General features: G+C 35.3%; 1 protein-coding gene across 3 annotated transcripts in view; it reads right to left on the bottom strand.

Annotated features, from left to right (window-relative positions):
* Nucleotides 1–18,251, bottom strand: part of LRPPRC (leucine rich pentatricopeptide repeat containing) — a 90,692-nt gene that overhangs the window by 16,178 nt on the left and 56,263 nt on the right. For all 3 annotated transcript variants that reach the window (XM_021390609.1, XM_021390611.1, XM_021390612.1), the window contains exons 26-30: nucleotides 11,522–11,590; nucleotides 11,167–11,257; nucleotides 8,537–8,679; nucleotides 8,337–8,424; nucleotides 3,221–3,344 (exon numbers count right to left, since the gene is read on the bottom strand). In XM_021390609.1, coding sequence (XP_021246284.1) covers nucleotides 3,221–3,344; nucleotides 8,337–8,424; nucleotides 8,537–8,679; nucleotides 11,167–11,257; nucleotides 11,522–11,590 — 515 coding nt within the window. The remainder of the gene's footprint in view (nucleotides 1–3,220; nucleotides 3,345–8,336; nucleotides 8,425–8,536; nucleotides 8,680–11,166; nucleotides 11,258–11,521; nucleotides 11,591–18,251) is intronic.

Genomic DNA, 18,251 nt, shown 5'->3' on the forward strand with positions numbered 1-18,251 from the left:
AATTTTCAAGTTTCTGTCATCTAGATGTATACAGTTTTTTAAAGTGAACATACTACATTTGCTGCCTTAGCTGTGTTAAAATTGCATTTGGCTTATCGATTCTTTCTCTCTGATAATACTGCGGTTCACATACCTATAGTAAAGAGAATCTTTAATAACATTGCCAAAGCTTTTCTATCACTCTGGAAATTAGTCAAGAGAGACTAACCAGTCTTCGCATTCATCTTATATTACAAAACCTCCCTGTTCCTCAGTGACGTATAACCACATTTTTAATATACAAGGATAACTTTACAAATGTTCATTTCTAGATTACAAAATCTCCATACAGAAAAGGGGGGCATTGCCATTTACCATATCAGCAATCAAGATAAACCTCACTGATCATCTTGTGGCAAACAACTGAGCAGCCTACCTACTTGAACTTATAGGCTGAGCGGATTGGGAGGTAAGCAGGGTCATTGCTAAATTATTCTCCTCAATCCCAAGAAAATCCTTCACATAGTACACAATATGACTATCCTCTCAGTCACTTTCAGCCTCCCAGGCTCATAAATGCAGTCACTGGACTCGGGATTTTCTTACTCTCCCAACCAATCCTCTTAATCCCTGCCTAAGCACCCACTGCTCAGTTCCGTCTTTTTTTTTTTTTTTCTTTTTTTGCCTTTGTCCCATCTGTCAAAGCCCTTAAGTCAACAATTCATGCATGAGACTGTAAATTACACATAACAAAGGATTTACTTTCTCCAATCTTCCAATCTTCAGTGTGATTAAATAGATGTTAGCTACTATTACAGAACTAATCCATCATTCCCATGTTCCTAAATTTCTATTTAAAACTTCGAGTAAACGCAGAAAATATTCCTCAAAATAGTGCTAGAATTCCAAAGCAACTGGGCTTGGGTTGACCAACAGATCAGTAACCTCCTGGGTTGATTTTTGTGTATGAGTGCATGTTTTATTTGATTCCAAATGCAGAGCAAGAGTGCAATTTCCTTCACCACATCGCCACTTTCTCATTAAAGTTTCTCAGTTCTGTTAACAGCAAGGAAGTTTTAAAATAATCTAACCTTTTAAAATACATGAATTACTTATTTTGTTGTCTATGCTAATACTCATTTAAAGCTCTCTACATATTATTTAAATTTAAAGTTTGGCTTCGAGCGGAGTAAAAAGAAAAATATGCTCGCTTATACAAATGAAGATGGCTTTTGTGTATCTTATGAAAATATTGGGAGTTGCACAAGTTTCAGGCCACTGCACACATTTAGGCTTTGTAGGAATAATCTCTTTGTAATATAAGGTTGGTAAAATTGCTAAGCATGCAGAAAGTGTGCAAAACGTACAGATTTGCTATTTCAAACCATGTGTGCACACACAGTCACTTCCTCTATTTCAGTGAATAATTTAAAAACTAACAGACTTTTCAAAATGCTTCATAAAAGCATGATTTTATTATTACAAAAAGAGATACACAAATAAACACTGTAAACACTGCTAATAGTAAGCATTTTCTGTCTTGATGTAACAGTGAGCTGTTACAAGCTTTAGAATGTCATTATTTGGCATTTCTATGCTACGAGACTGAAAATGAGAGCTCTAAAAAGCACAGTGATTATTACTGCGGTTGGCTTTGACCAAAACCTCTTAGTAAATCGTGTTTTCCTTTTTCCTAAGTATCTTGAGATTTGGAAGCTCCATCTCTAAAAACACATTTCAAACTTCTTCAGTCTTTAACATTTTTATTTTCTGCATTTTGCATCCTTTTTAGGATTATCTTCTTGCTTTAGATATTAACTCATAATCATCAATATCAGGAACAAAACACTGCACCCTCTCTGCTCTTCCAATCTCCAAATTAATGCTTACAATGCATTTTGTGCATCTTCCTTCCAAGCAAGTTTGAGTCACTGAGCACGGAAGCAGTGCACGCCCAAGTCTTCAGTAAAGGGTTCAAGCTTCTTTCTTGAAGAATCATTCAAGATACATTTTTATACATTAAAAGTTTTTCAAAATGTTTAACAGACTGCCTGAACCTTTTCAATATTCTTTGTACTTCCAAACATGTCCTATCTTTTCTTTTTTAAAAAACAAACTTACCAGTTATTCTCCTTTCAGATAACACTATTTGATAAACAGTTTGAGTTCTGCCTTTATATAAGCCATATATTCATAAAGCACAAACATTGCTTACTAAAAAGCTCTGCTACAGGTATTGAGTTGGAGAATTGTTGCTTGTGCTTCTGAATGCAGAACTTTCAACAACAGTTCATTGGTGTAGACAATTTTAAAGAAAGTATGAAAATAATGAACAGATTTTTATACTATATTGTTCCTGGAAATCATAAACTAAGTTGACTCTAGAAACTATTAGATCTTTATAGTGTCCTATGCATCACGTAAATTATTCCTACAGGCACTTTCTAATTCACTGTATTCAGTCAGAGAACACACTAGATGAGAAACACTGTTCTTGTTTTCGCTGAAAAAACCAAAGGAACTTAAATTACTATTTTTCTTCATAACTCCACTTTGATGATGATTAATACTTATTTTGAATTCTATAATCTGAACAGAAGACCCATTACAAGCTACAACGAAACCAAGTGGTGTGCCTCGCAACTCACTAAAGGTTAATTTGATTCTGATGAATCTAATAATGCATGACAGCAGGTTGGATTTATTTCAGAAGTGTAAGAGTTAGATCTAAGGTTTATGGTCATCTCCTAGCCACTGGCACAACAGTCAAATGTACCATTTTGCATTTGGCAGGCAGCCAGCTGCCAGAAAGTTTGGATAGGGAAGAGCACCAGCAGGGATAGAGACTGAGGAGATGGCTCAGGGGCAGTTCAGTGAAGGAATCTTGTCTGTTTGGATCTTGCTCTAAAGGGGAAAAGGCAGACTGCCAGAAGGGGAGACTTTCAGTTCTGATGCCAAGTGCATTTGTTGATACTGTTAGTTGAAATGTGTTATCTGCAAAACATGCTGTCTCTCTAGTACATTTTTTAATATATGGCACCCTAATGCCTCTTATGGTAACATATTTCTTACCATAACTCCTAGCTACCAGTCACGACCTGTTTTCCCATTGAAACATATGGACTTCGCTGAAAATGCTCCAGAAATTATTTAAAGACTAAAAACAAATGAACAAACCCTCCAGAAACTCTAATCAGCAGCAACTAACAATTTAAATCCCCTAAACATAGAAAAGGCTTACGTGTGCTTCACTTCCATGGCTTCTTCAAGACAATCCAGCGATAACAATGCTTTTATGAGGGTGTCATAAGTACGATACTGATAGTCGCTCTTCCCTTGTCTTTTCAGAAAAATACTGTAGGCCTCTAAAAAAGAAAAAAAGCCCAAATGAAGTGTCATATTACAATGATGTTGGTCACAGAAAGAAGTTATTTTTTTTCATTGAAAAGGTCCCTCTGAAATCCATTCATCCTCTCACATCTTTGAAAGGAAAGCTGCCCGTAACAGCTTGATCAAAAATGCTTGCATATATCAATCAACTGACACATACCTCAGAGAACAAGAAGTTTGCTGCTGCTGGTTTATCATATATGGCTGTTGCTTATATATCAACACAGTAGGCAAGAAGGGGGAGACTCAGGATTTTTACAGCAACACCTAATTCTGGGGTATGTAGTTACAGTATCTGGTGCATGATCACAACAGCGTTTAAAAAATAATATAGGAGGTGATTCCAATATGGGGAGATCAAATTATTTGGCTACGACAAGATTTATACAAAACATACAATTTACAAATATACAGATATTTAACAAGTAAACTACGCTGCATTTGTTTGACTGATTAACAGTTTTATTTCATGCATTCACAATAACTGTCAGTGTATGAAAAGATGTTACTAAAAAGGGGAAAAAAATGATAAGCACATTTTCAGTCATTTATTTTTCTGAAACAAGATTATGCAGCTATAAACATGCAGCTAGCTAACACTGCTACCTAGGCTTTAACATATATTAGAAGGTGGAGTGAGAAACGAAATGATCTTTTAAATCTAAAACTGACTGCATTTTTCCTTTAATAAAACTTAAAAATATGAATGCCTTTGCTAATTCAAATCTAAGCCACAGTTACCTTTTAAGCAACTTTTTAGAAATGCCTAGACTATCACTACAAATTTCACAGGTAGGTAGTACTTTTTTTTTTTTAATACTTTACTTTCAAAGATGAAGATTGCTCATTTGAATCTTACTGTCACAAGAAACATTGCACTAATGGCATTTAGCACAGTGTACTATGGAATTTTAAACAAGCATTCTCAAAGCCTAAGTGCTTGGCATTAAACTCTTCTACTTAAACTTTTTTAACCAATAAGCATACATAAAAACTTCCTGAAATGCAGGCACAGAAGTAACTATGCATAAAATTAATTATTAATAACAACACACAAACTCTTACTCTGAGTTTATAATAGAATTAATATCGCCATCCCAAATCTACTTTGGACACTTTGAGGTACATTAAATATAGATGAACAGATAATGGATAAGAATACCAGAGTAAAAATTAAGTTCACTTCCATGTACATGAGCCCCACATATATGAAAGATATGGAGAGAGACACAAGAGAGATGGAGAGATAATATGATTGACATCTGACATTACAAAAGTGACTGCATTGTCAACCAAAAGACCAATAAAACAACAACAAGATGACATGGAAAAGGGCTGGGAATCCTCCCCCACGCTCACTTATCAGTCTCAGGTTAATGCTTGGCCTGCTGCAATGTGCTGAATTCTCTTGCCTGCTCAGATGCTGAATACCAGCATTTGTAAAGGAGTGTTCACACCTAAATCCAGTGGCTTTCTGTTATTTGAGGTAACTGCAGACTAGCTGCTTTCATTAAGCAGAAAGTAGGTGAACAGTAATGTTTGTTCCCTCCACTTGTAAAAGTCTACTTAAATTCTGCTTCTTGATTATAAAAAAGACTTCTTATGCTTGGAGACTCCTAATGCCTTTAGACAGAACTAGGATTTCATTCCATGTTTGAATATTCTTTTCCACTATTTGGGTGGACTTCACCACCCACGAGTGGACATGACATCAAGCACGTATTACTGTCAATGACCATAGCCCACAAAGTGTAATATCGGTCTCAAGGAAACATCTGTAAATCTTTTTCCAATTATTAGTTTAATGAAGATCTGAAAATCTTGGTATCAGTTTGGGTCTCCTTTTTTAGGATGTTTGTTTTATATATGTCAATTCCGACCTCAGTATGATTACCCTATTCATATTAGATTATTTTCTCAACTCTATTTTGCATCCTTACAAGTAGCATGTTTCAACCTCACCTAGGTGTACCGAGACATACACCTGATCAGGTATTATGAGCTTATTAATTCTTCAGGTGCCATCTAAAATTACTGAAGTATACTAGCAATCAAGACAGAAATACCTTGGTTTCAGAACCATATTACGTTATACCAGCTACTTTAAGTAAAAAAGTTTGTCTAAAAAGTGACAATTTTTGAAGAAAAATTCAGTTTTCAAGACAAGCAAATTTGTTTCAGCAACTGTAACTATCTGGGATACGTGTAATGTGATTCCCTAGAGTCAAGTTCTCATACTGCAGAATCGGGATAAGAACAAAATCTGATTTTGAAAACATAAAGCTCAGAACAGATTTTCAAAACACCCTATATGTCAGAGCTGTTAAGTTCATTGAATTAATTACATAACTAGACAGAAGTGGAATATTTTTTCCTACCAAAAGGTTCTGATAAAAATTATGTTCTGCCCTATTACATTCATATCAGAACTACATTATACTACTATATAGAAGTGACAACTTAGTTTAAGACACAAAGAAAATTTTTTTACTGAATTTCTCTCTTCTCTAGCTGTTTTGAGTAAAAGAACAGGAAGAAGTAATTTATTGGCAAATTCTATACCAAATGTCATTAACAACGATTAGCAGTTACAGCTTATAGTTTTGTTTTTAACTAGTTTCCCTTCCTCCATAGTCAAAGCAATATTAAGTTTGCTTCTGTTCTCCACTTGATTATTTCTGGTATTGAAAGCACAGGACAGTTTTCTAGGAAAGACCTATAAAATGCATTCCACTAATTTTGCCTGTTGCACAGTGAAAAGTATTTCTGCTTTTTCTTACATAGTCTTTTGATTCCAGAAGTTTACAAAAATGAAGAACTTCCTTAAAATGTTAATGTTATGTCTACCATAATACACAAGACTGTACCCCCACATACAGAATATGCAGAATCCACACTTCTAATTATTGTGCCTGGGATTCAATACCTCTACAGGAGGGTCATTTCACTAAAAATTGAAGGTAGCTGCGTGAATGACTAATAGATTCCTCTTTTAAACTCATAGCCTAAAAATCTGTGAGTCCAACTTGTAAAACATATTGACAACACCCAGAGAAGAAGAAAACTGGTGTTTTATATTTATAAATCTTGGTAATTCAGCAAAATAAATTATTTTAGCCCATTCTACTTTCTGATCTCTTTTCAAGTGAGATCTAGTTTTCTGTCATAGTATACGCAAAGAAAATAAAGACTCCTGGAATATTAAGATGCTCTGTACCTTGGCAAACGTTAGAAATGGACTCTCCCCTCAAAGGCCTAGTTATGCTAATTCTAACTCTGTGACAGTGTTTTTGAGATGAGATGGATAAAAACACATTTCCAATTATTTAAAGTAAGGACAGATTGATCCAGAGGAACTGCACTTAGATACACTCCTCCTTTTGTATACATAAAGGCAAATAAATAAATACCTAAGTGTAAGTTAATTCTGCTTTACCAAGCTAGGGAAGTTTCTGCGCAGAAAAGCTATGGATTTCTTGAGAAATCATTTCAGATCTTCTACTACAATAAGGTCATTTTATTTGTTGAATGGCACCCAGAAGGTTGGGAACAGTAAGCTCTGGGAATGCCGATTTTGATATTTTCTTTATAGTCTTTGTATTACAGCTCAAAAGAACACATGCTTTTTAGCTCTCCCCTTCTTTGCAGGAGGAAGAACAGCAGGAAAAGTTTCCTAATTCTATGCAAAAACATGGACAACTAATTGTAAAGAAGCTAAAGATGCCAAGTGACATATTAAATCCTCCCTTCAAACAAAAATAAATAGTTATGCAACATCAATAGAAATAAAATAGACTAACATATAGAGCCCCAGATGAAGACAGCTAAAGAATAGAATAGTTCAGTTGGAAGGAACCCACAAAGATCACAAAGTCCTGCTGCCTGACCAAATCAAGGCTTACCAGAAGTTAAAGCATACTCCCAAGGGCATTATCCAAATGCCCCTTGAATACTGAAAGGGAGCCCTATGCCTATTCCAGTGTATCACCATGCTCACAAAAAGAGATTGTCACTTATGTCCAGTCTGAACCTTCCCAAGTGAAGCTTGCTGCCATCTCCTCACACCCTACCGTCGGTTGCCAGGAGCAGAGCCCAGCACCTCCCTCTGCTTCCCCTTCTCACAGAGCCACAGAGAACAGTGAGGTCAACATTTGGCTTAGTTTCTTCAGATTGGCAAACACAGTGTTGCCCTCTCCTCAGAGAACATGCCTTCCAGCCCTTCTGCCAGCTTTGTTACCCTCCTCTGGATGTTTTCAAGGACCTTAACATCCTTTTCATATTGTGGAACTTTGAACTGCATGCAATATTCACAGTGGGGCCGCATGAATGCTCAATAAAGTGGGAGAATCACCTCTTTAGAGCAATGATAATCCCCATAGCATAGTTTCACCTAATTTAATCTCATCTAATTATTTTCTTCATCAAATCTACATCTTAAGTGATAAAATATGGTTCCAAAATCTATTTTAGATACCTGATCTTGTTATTAAGACTTCAGTGGCAGGAACAAATCCAAAATCTCTGAACAACTTCTTCTATTGGATAATTGCTTTCCCATGAACATGTCCCTGCTATGTCATTTGCAAACCATAGAGGGAAGGATGTCACCCTGCATATGAATTTAGTTTCCTATGTTTAATAGATAAAATCAGAAGTACAGACAATGTGTTTAACCTAATATTATAAACAACAGGCTAGCAATACCTACATATTTTTAAAATTCACAGCTTCGCTGCAGACTGACTTTCAAACATGCATTTAAAGTCAGCAACTCAATCAACATTTTAAACATTTTTGCATACACTTCTCACTTCAACTTTTGAAGCAGAACATTACCAGGTGACACTGTTAGGCAACTTCCCTAACAAGCAAAACAACAGAAAGCAGCAGCAAATATCTGTTGCTCAATATTTAATCAAAATCCAAACCTTAGAGCTAGGGAGGCAGAAACAGTGGATTCACCTTACCTTTTGCATTATTTTTCTTGCAAAGCATCCTTATTTTCCTTTCTTCAAAATTAGAAGATCCTGGACTTATCATTTCTTCTTGTCTAGTCTTTAAAATGAAACACTTATTTAAATTACTGTAATCCTATTTGTCAACATTTTTCAGTTGAAAGATATATAATCAGCAGTATTGTTAGCTAGCAAAGTTAAACTCAGATTACCTTAGGTACCTCAAACGGGACAACCTGATCATTTTTCTCAAATATATCAGCCAGTAACCTTAGTGTTTTCTCACGAGGAACAACATTTTCTTCTTGAATTTTAGTCCAAACAGCTTCAGCTCTTCTCCAGTCACAGTTGTTATCTGAAACAAGATTCAAGTCTTCAGATAAAAGCAAATTTAAGTGTACTTACATATCTGGAGTCATATTTATGGAAAATACTTCACCAGTTATATTTTTCTGCTTCATACAACCAACCTGAAAAATTCCAAACTACTATTACTTCACAGGAGACACTAGATGATGGAAACAAAAAACAACAAATGAACCAAAAGGACTATAGGAGTTTTCAAATGAATGAGAAATCCACACAACTATACTGCAAAAGTTTCCACCGCATCTCAGCAACCATAATACTCTTCATTGTTAACTACAGAAATAATTGGAAAAAAAGTTTAAAATGTTTACAAAATGTGTAACATTTTAAATTATCATCTCCAAATTTAAAGCTACAACACAATTTCAATAAGTTTCAAGCATCACTTCAGCTTTTAGAAGGGGCAGCAAGCTCAGTGACTACTTTCAGTCAAAAGAAATGATTGACTTTAAGGACTAAATTATCCAGATAATATTTTTAAGTACAGGGTATTATGGCAGTAAACAAGAGGAGGATGAAGAATGTTTGACACCTTTACGTGTGCATGTTTTGGACCCCACAACTATAGAACAGATGCTGCCAACTACAGCAAATTCAGCCATTGATAGACAGACATGGAGCTTGAGGACGTTAGGTAAAATAGGTAGTTGAAACAGGCAAGTTTAGTACTATCTGGAGAAGAGTATGCTAATGGAGGGGTTGAGCTAATTGCTGTCTTCAGCTACCTAATTGACAAGCCTCTCCTTAGAAATGCTCAACATAGTATGGAAAGATGACAGTTAGAAGTTGAAGAAGTATAACATCAAACCTTGGAACACGTTATTCTTCCATTTTCATCTCTGGAGGCACAAAACACCTTACTTGACAAGGCCATGATCTGATTTTACTTAAAACTTGTTCTAACTTTGAGAAAGGGTTAGATCCAAACCTCTTTTTTTGTCTTATTCAACACCTTGTACTAGATAGTAGGAGTGACTGACTTATTTTAATAGTTAAAATCTTAAGTAGTTAAGAACTTAATAGTTAAGATCTTAAATTGTGGCTAAGGTGCACAATCACAACTCCACTGTACTTGTGCACAGGGCAGCTCTGATAAATAGTTTAAAATGGCTGAAAGCAAGAATGTGTGTGGTTTTTGTCTTTTATGGTGACAGAAACCCACAAATGTTTTCCACTTCTTTGAGTAGATGGAATTGGTTTTGTCTTCTCAAAGAAGAGTGAAGATTTTGTGTGACAGACTTTGATAAATTCTATCTTCTCAGATTCTCTTCCTAGCAGGCACACTGTCACACTCAGTCACTGCCAGAGGTGAACTGGATGATGGTGGAGAAACAGGAAGACTCCCTCCTGTTGAGACAAGATTGCTTTTCAGGCCAACTTGATTTTTGAGGGTGAACCAGTACGTGCAAAGCCAGAACTAGGTAATGCTACAGTTTGGTTTTGAAGCTTTCTGAGGATGTTGAGGAAACAAAAAACAAAAATGACAAAAATTCTCCAGTCATTTTTGTGGGGAAATGCTCATCTCCTCTGCTTGTGGTTAAATGAAACAGCAAAGCAGCCTCTCTTGTTGCTTTATTACAGTGGAGGTCTAACAGTGTTTTATTTAGCATAACAACATTGCTAATTTTAGTCATCCAAAAAATATGTGAAGAGCAGTCTAAAACTACTTCAACCTCACATATAAGTTTTCCCACTGCCCAATATATCAAATTGCTCAATATACACACACAACATAAGGTTGTGTATTTTTTCTGAGACAGAAATCCCTGTAACGCTACTTTTAAATGTCCCAACTATTTTGTGTTCAACATCCTATCATACGAACACAAGATGTATTATCAGACTTAAAAATAGCTAGATCTAAAATTTCCAACATTTTTACTGTGTATTATAGAGTATGATACATTGAATAACAAAACCAAAACAAATAACAATACAGAAATGGAAAATCACTATAAATACGTTCTATAGCAAGTCTGTAATATACAAACAAACTTCCAATTAAAAAGAGTTTGGTTTCCATAACAATGCTCAAGTTTGGCTGTAGTTGGGAGAATTGGGATTTGTAGCTGGGAAATAATCTACCAGTTCTTCACACCTTTACTAAAGGCATAGGTAGCTTCAACTACAATAGACTGCAGATCTTTAATGGTTATTAAGGTACAGAAAATGAGCAACTGTTCTTCTTACAAGCATTTTAAAAAGCAAAATAGAGAAAATTCTAATTAGGACAAAACACAGTAACAAATAGTATAAATCTTTCATTCTTTAAGTTCTGGAATACTGCTGTGCTGAGCTATGCAGGTTAGAAAAAACAATCCTGTACTCTCCTCTTCTGCAAGATGCCTCTGTAATTTGTTTCCAGGCTCATTACTTATGAGGACAGATCATCTCTCCAATTCAAGGCTGCTTCCCATCTCGAAACACAAAAGAAAACATACTGGAACGTGAAAAAGGTTACGTGCTAACTTACCACAAAGCTGAAGCAGGTAGTAGTACATCTCATCTCTATCACATTCAAATACATTTTTAGTTAATTCTACCAAGTGCTCCAAAGTCTCCATCTTTAAAGAGAAAGGAGAACATCATTACACCTCAGCCAAACACTTATTTTTCTGCATATGGGTACTTAGATGCTGTGTGCGTTCATCTAAGATATTTCAGCGTAAGTACACAACAGTGTTCACACAGAGCATTACGTTCACCTTTTCAGCCTGTCACATGTCCTTTCATCCCCCCCAAAAAAAATTTAACAACAAAATATATTCAAAAAATTATTCCTGAAATATAATAAGAGTTCTAAAGAAGACAAGTAACAAGCCACATACCTGATTACCTGATATACACCTTCTTGCAAACCACTGCAATCTTCCAGAGTGGGCTCTTAAACCAGGAGTCTGCAAAATCATATTTCCACAAGAAAAAACACATTACTTCACATAGAATATTCTAAGCTAAAGGAAACATAATACATGCACTCACAATAAGTTCATATTTTCTGGTTTTTTTTTTTGAAACCTGCAAGAGACTAAAAGCTCACAAATAATCAAGTTAAGCTGCATTTATGACAAGTTTAAAAACTGCAGTCGTTTTATTCAAGGCATTTTCCTTTTTGGCTGAACAAGGCTGTGTCTGCACTGACAAAAAGAACTGCTTTAGAATATACTTCAGAGGAACTAAATATTAAACAATCTCCATCACCACAGTAAGAATATTATTGCTATTATCCATGGTAATCATTTTCATTACTTATGGTAAAGAATTGCACCAAATGTTTCCAAACTGTCTTCAGAATGAAAAGTTCACATTCCAGATCATGGCAATATCTTAGCAGCTACAAAACTGTCCCTCCCACAGAGGCAACATGAACATTTAGTGTCCCTTTTTGGCTCACTCTAGTTGTTTTCATGCAGCTGTTAACATCTAAAACCAACAGTACTTTAAGCCGTGACTTCTTTTGCTATGCTCAGTAAGAAAAACATGAAGGTACAGTGTACTAACAACACTGCGACCAGCTGCAAACAAAGACAGTAGGTATATTAACTGTAAGATAACTCCTGTCCCAGAACAGTGCAAAGGCTTACTCTGTGTCCACAGAAGAATTATGTTTAATAGTTAATAAGCCATAATTCTTTTTGTTCTTCATCTTCCAAGGTTAAAGGATTGTTAGCCTGTTTATTCCTTCATTGTTTTGATTGGGTTACAGCCACACAACATACATGCTCAAAGAACTTCCAATTATTTGTGAACTCCATTTAGTACAGACTACCACACTGCTCCTTCTCAACACCACAGATCCTAACAAATGTATCATGGCCTCCACTGTCAACAGTAAAATTCTTAGATAAACATAGGAAAATTCAAAATTCTTTAAGAAGCATGTTATAGGCATTGCATTACTTATTTCCACTGCATCAGGAAAAAATGATCCAAGAAAACCTGCGTGCAAAGCATCCATCTTTTTTTTTTTTTTTTTTTAATCTCTGACACTGTTTCAAGACTACTTGAATTTACTTTCATTATAGCCTCTCGCTTCGGCACAAGGATCGTTTACAGCAAGAGATGACTGCTTCCATTTCTGATGTCCAGATTTGAATGAATACAACCCAAAGTGACTTCAGGAAAATGTCTTTTCTATCTAGAAACATGCGTTTTGACTCTTGAAGAGTTATAGCTGTTAATGTTATAAGAAATCCCTACTGCTGAAATGTGAAGCGCAATTTCCAAAACTTGAATGCAATTTTGCATAAAAGGTAAGAGGCAGCTTGCACACAGAGCTGTGACAAATACAGTGTCTTGGTTCCAAAACAGAAGAAACAGTTACTGCTGAAAAAGTCAATTAACCTTCCTTCTTTACTAACACAGATAAATAATTTCCTTTCCCTTGTCTTCTCCAACAGCACAATTATTACCATTACAACTTCCTGAAATAACTCAGCACCCACTGAAAAAATCAGCATGTTAAACTTCACTTAAAGACCTTAAAATTTGCTGAATAAATATGAAACAGAGCGCTCTGCAGAATATATGTTAGAGCATAAAGTCCTGCCAACTATCCGAACCAGTTTATGAAATTATTTTAAGCAGTGGGGTTTTTGTTTGTTTCTTGAGTTTTAAATAGGAAGCTAACTCTCAGCCCCAGTTCCTCAAAATGGACAACCTTGTCTATGTATTTAACTGTACTTGACCGAACAGGTTATAGAAAAATAATGGCTAATCAGATATTCAAAAGCGGTATAAATTAAACTTAGCTTTATTTCCAAGTACTTGCTGATTTTTCCGATTAGATTTTACATAGATATTTACGTTTACAGATCCCTAGTCATTGGTGGTTTTTTGTTCTTTTGTTGTTGTTGTTGTTTTTTAAAGATCCAGCAAACAGTTTCACATAAAATATGCTGAAAATTAAGTCAAGAATTAACATCTTACACAACAGGCTCTTGAAAATGAAAAAAAGTATGTTGCTTGCATTTGTAGCTAATCCTCTTTAGAACATGGTAAAATTCAAATGCTGAATTCACTTACAACTTTCAATATCATTGCTGATCTGAATGCCAATGAACTCAACAGCTCCAAAGCTACAAACTTTTTATAGTAAATCCTTTCCTGTTCAGAAATGATTGATGTGTCTGTCACTACAAGGACAGCTGAGTTATACAACAGATATCCTCGTTTTTCATTTTGAAATTGAGAAGTGTTTTCACATACTGCAGGTCTCAATCATCAAAAGAACATCTAGGTCAGATTAACTAAATCTCCAGGGCTTGCCTGATAGTCCATATTTGTAGCTTATCCCTTACCATCTTAGGGAATTTTAAGCATTGCATTTAGCATGAAGCAGACTTCCTACAGTAGAGCAGACTAAGATGCAGAATAAAAATAAAGCAAGGAATAATAAGTAAAAAACAGTAAAACACAGTACTCTAATTACTCCCTCTAATTTCCCTTTAAAATCCTGATCTTAACTGTTTGGACAAAAAAATATTCCTGAGTATTACTATTTTTCTGATTATCTTTTGTCTTTTTATAAAAAAACTATTGAGGGTCTCAAGAAATTTATCCAGCATATAAACCAAATTTGGATGTTTTCTTGCTTTTAAATACTCTTGGAATATGAAACAGCAGTATTGCACCACATGAAAGGATCACCAAGCTTTTCATCCTCTCTCTAACAGTACCAATGGGAGACTATAAGGTGACAGAAAACCTGGCAATACTTTTCCCTCAGCATTCCTCCACTCTCCAGCCAATTCAAGTTCAGTTTACTACCTTCTAGTAAATGATCTCTCTTCCACAAACTTTTCTGGTTGCGTCTGGAACACAAGATGCATCACTCATAAGATCTTTCAGAAAAGGATTGCCTGAATCTTCCGTTTGCAGAAAACACACAAAATACCACTTATCTGTTCTCAGCTTAGCTTCTATGAGCTCCCTCTGAAGCCCCTCAGATTTTGCATTGGAAGACAATGCATAGTGGGATTACCTTTTACACTCTCCCATTTCACACATGACTGAGGAATATATGTAATAACTCTGACCCGCTGCTTCTTTTCCAGTTCAAGAATACCTTAGTCGCATCTCCTATAGAAACATTTCCATATTTTTGATCACCTGTTTCTATCTTTCTAATACTCTACATACAAACCTACACTAATTTATTCACTGATTCTATGCCTTCACACATAGAAAGGCAAAGTAACCAGAAGGATAAAAAAAATACGCAGCATCTTTAGAACCCTCACCAAGAAGCATTCAAAAAATCATGCAAATGCAATACTCCTAAACCACTGATATATCTGAGTCGTTCTCTTGAAGCAGTCACTTCAGACAGGTAACTGAAGAGGTCCAATCACCAGAAATTATTTCCTGTGTTATCGTTTTTATTTGACCTACCTTCTAGTTATTACAGCTGAAAGAAAACGGATTCTCTGAAATACTGACCTGTTAGTGAGGATTCAATTCAATGTTTTTCTGGATTTTTAGATAATGATAGAATTCAAGTTATATTTACACTGCTGTTCTGTAATTATTACAGATAATCTAGCCTTCTTCATCTAGCCTTGCGCAGCATAACTTCACTGTGAATTACACTAATTTTAAAGATTCAAGTTTATCTCTGCTTAACTCAGCCATTTTTCAGTGTTCTACATTTTATTCTGAAATGCCTGAATTTTCTTCCTGAAGTTCAACCTTTTCTTAGAGAAATAGTTCCAAAGCAATCACTAACCCAACTGTTACCAAGAACATTGGAAAGAAAGATCTTTGTTGTATAAACCCTATCTGTGCTGCACTTTTTGATGGTATTTTTTGGACAAGTAGATCCATACACCCTTCTCTTCGCAGCTGAAAAAGCCAGTGATAAGAGACAGCTAATGCTGCTAAGGAAGAAGAATGTTTCACGATGAGTTACATCAACAGGCCTAACAGACTTATGTTACCAGTACCAGAACCAGTTACTGAGATTTAGATGCCAAAGCAATGTCTCATAAGAAAGCGCATCACTTCTTTGAAGAGACAGCCTTGAACAGACAGCTATGAGAACTGATGTATGTCATTTTTAACAGCTCTCTCCAACAAAAGCATTAGTGAAGAAAACAGAACAGTTGATGGGAAATTCTTAATTTACAGCTAGATTTTTTTCCCCAATTCCACAGAAGTGTCTGTGAAATCTCACAAATTCCATACAGCTTCAATGCAAACTAGGATATTTTTGCACAGCAGCTTACTTGACGTTTCTTACACTGTAAACAGTATATGCTGTGTTTGAGTCTTCCTCTATACTAAAACTCTTAGCAAAATTGCTCACTTTTACTACGCACTGTTACTAAGTGCTGCCTAATCAGAAAGCTAAAGAAACACACAGATACAAGTTTTTGTACATTTCGCAGCTACCTAGATCATGTTGATAAATGAAATGGTTAAAGTAATCTTAGACTTCACTTACACTTTTCACTTACTAAACACTCCTTCACCTCCCAATAGTAATTAGTTTTAAAAATATATATACTGATTACAAATTTATATTGAAAAAGAAAACTGATTTGACTGTTGGTTCTGAACACAGGAACTTTTACACAATAGTCCAGAAGTATATAAATGGAAAAGCTTTAAAAATGCAGGGGGTCTAAAAATAACCTGTGCATCAAAAAGCATCTTTCCCATTGCAGTCATATCGGCTATATAATAACATACATTACTCCTCTCTAGCTCTGCTTTTCCTTAAGCCATTTCACTACCAAGAAAACATTAGAGCAACGTCTATGAGAGACAACTGAAGCAATACTTTTCCCTACACGTTCAATTTTCACTTGGAAAGAAGTTTAACTCTTCCCTATTTCATAAATGATTTCTTTGGTGATGGCACAGAAATAAATCATTTACATTATTATTTCCAAACAAAAGACAACCTTGAGAGCTACTTGAATTGAGATTCCTCTAAAAAAAAATTGCTTTTGTTCTTTGTATGCAATTTTACCCAGAAATAAACAATGTGACTAAATACATTCTAATATATAATACTGTATACTTAATCTATAATACTGTATAATAACGTAATGAGATGCTGATCCAAAATATCCCGACACCTGTGCAAATTTTTAAAATTTTTAAGGAAGGTTAACTTTGTGGAACGTTGAATACAGTTAAATCTGTATATTCCCTACCTTTTCTGTTGGGAACAATTACAATTTAAGCTTTTTTTCTTCATGCCTATCCTATTATCACCCAAGTTAGCAACTAGTCTACTTTTGTAAAAAGCAGAAGTTTTAATAAAACAAAACAACCAACAACTCAAAACATCCAGTCACCACCTCTTTAAACATTTAAAGGAATAGAAGTTTAACAAGCCACATACCTAGAACAGTTTCTCTAAACTCATTAGAACATTTTTAGAGTGGACTGAAGAGAGGGAAGAAAGGCAACCCAGGGAGACTGATACAACAAAGCCTCCACAAAAGTAACTCTCACACTGGAATAAAACTGCTTTGGCTGGAAAACTTTTCGCACTGGAAAATGTCACAAAACACCAGTTTCCCTGCTGTTTTTTCCTGAAGTATGTATTTGCCTCAAAGCTTCTGTCAGTTATCTAGCTTGCCAACTTAACCAGTGCAACTTAGTGACTGTTGACTAAACACTCATGATAAGCTGCTTTGTGCTAGGTAGACTTTGAGACAAAATAAGGGCAAACTGATTTTCCAAAAATATCAGAGGAAAAAAAAAATAAGAAAAAGCTTTACAATTTCAGCATTACTCATGACAAAGGAGACTGATCTTTAAGTACTGTAATACCCCACTTTTACCAACAAGATTTCTGGGAGAAATTATATAGCAAAATACTATTATAAAAATTCTTTAGATAGTAAGACCTTCACAGCAACAATCACACTGAAAGAAGAGACGAAAAGAAATATGCAAAATCCATGCTTAAAAAAAACCAAAACACTATCTTCTAGGCTGTTCTCCAAATAAAACAGAGCAAAAATTTGCTTTCTTTGCACCATGATGTGGCTTTATGTTGTCCAATGAACCTGAAAAGCATTACAGACTCAGTAGTATTTTCTCTCTAACACAAAGTCCCTGAAGCTAAGAAAGGATTCACAGCTCTTGCCATGATCCTGCATTCTAAACACATTACCTTCTCCCTTTCTGGAAGGAATTAATTCATTAGGCATCTCCTTTGTTTTTCCACTGGGAGCAATGAATTAAATTTACTTATTCAAAACACATTCATTTACTTTCTTTAAAACACAAAGAAACAATATTTAAGATCTTTTGAGTAACAGGCACTGAACTAGGAAGTACTTTTTTTTTTATTGCATACACACATTCATGGGCACAAACAAAACCCAGCTTCAATAATAGCTGTATCAGAGTCCAGTTTCATAAGGAGAAGTAATGCTTTTATTAGACTAACAGGACTCAATAATAAGAAAAAATAATCTTTTCTTATAATTATAGGGCTTGCACGCCTAAAAGCTCTTCATCCTTTCCCCTCCCTCCCAGCTGTATACAGTTACGCTAATAAAAGCTATTACACCCCCTACAAACTACTCTATCTCA

Source organism: Numida meleagris, chromosome 3 (genome assembly GCF_002078875.1).
Source record: "Numida meleagris isolate 19003 breed g44 Domestic line chromosome 3, NumMel1.0, whole genome shotgun sequence".
NCBI lineage: Eukaryota > Metazoa > Chordata > Aves > Galliformes > Numididae > Numida > Numida meleagris.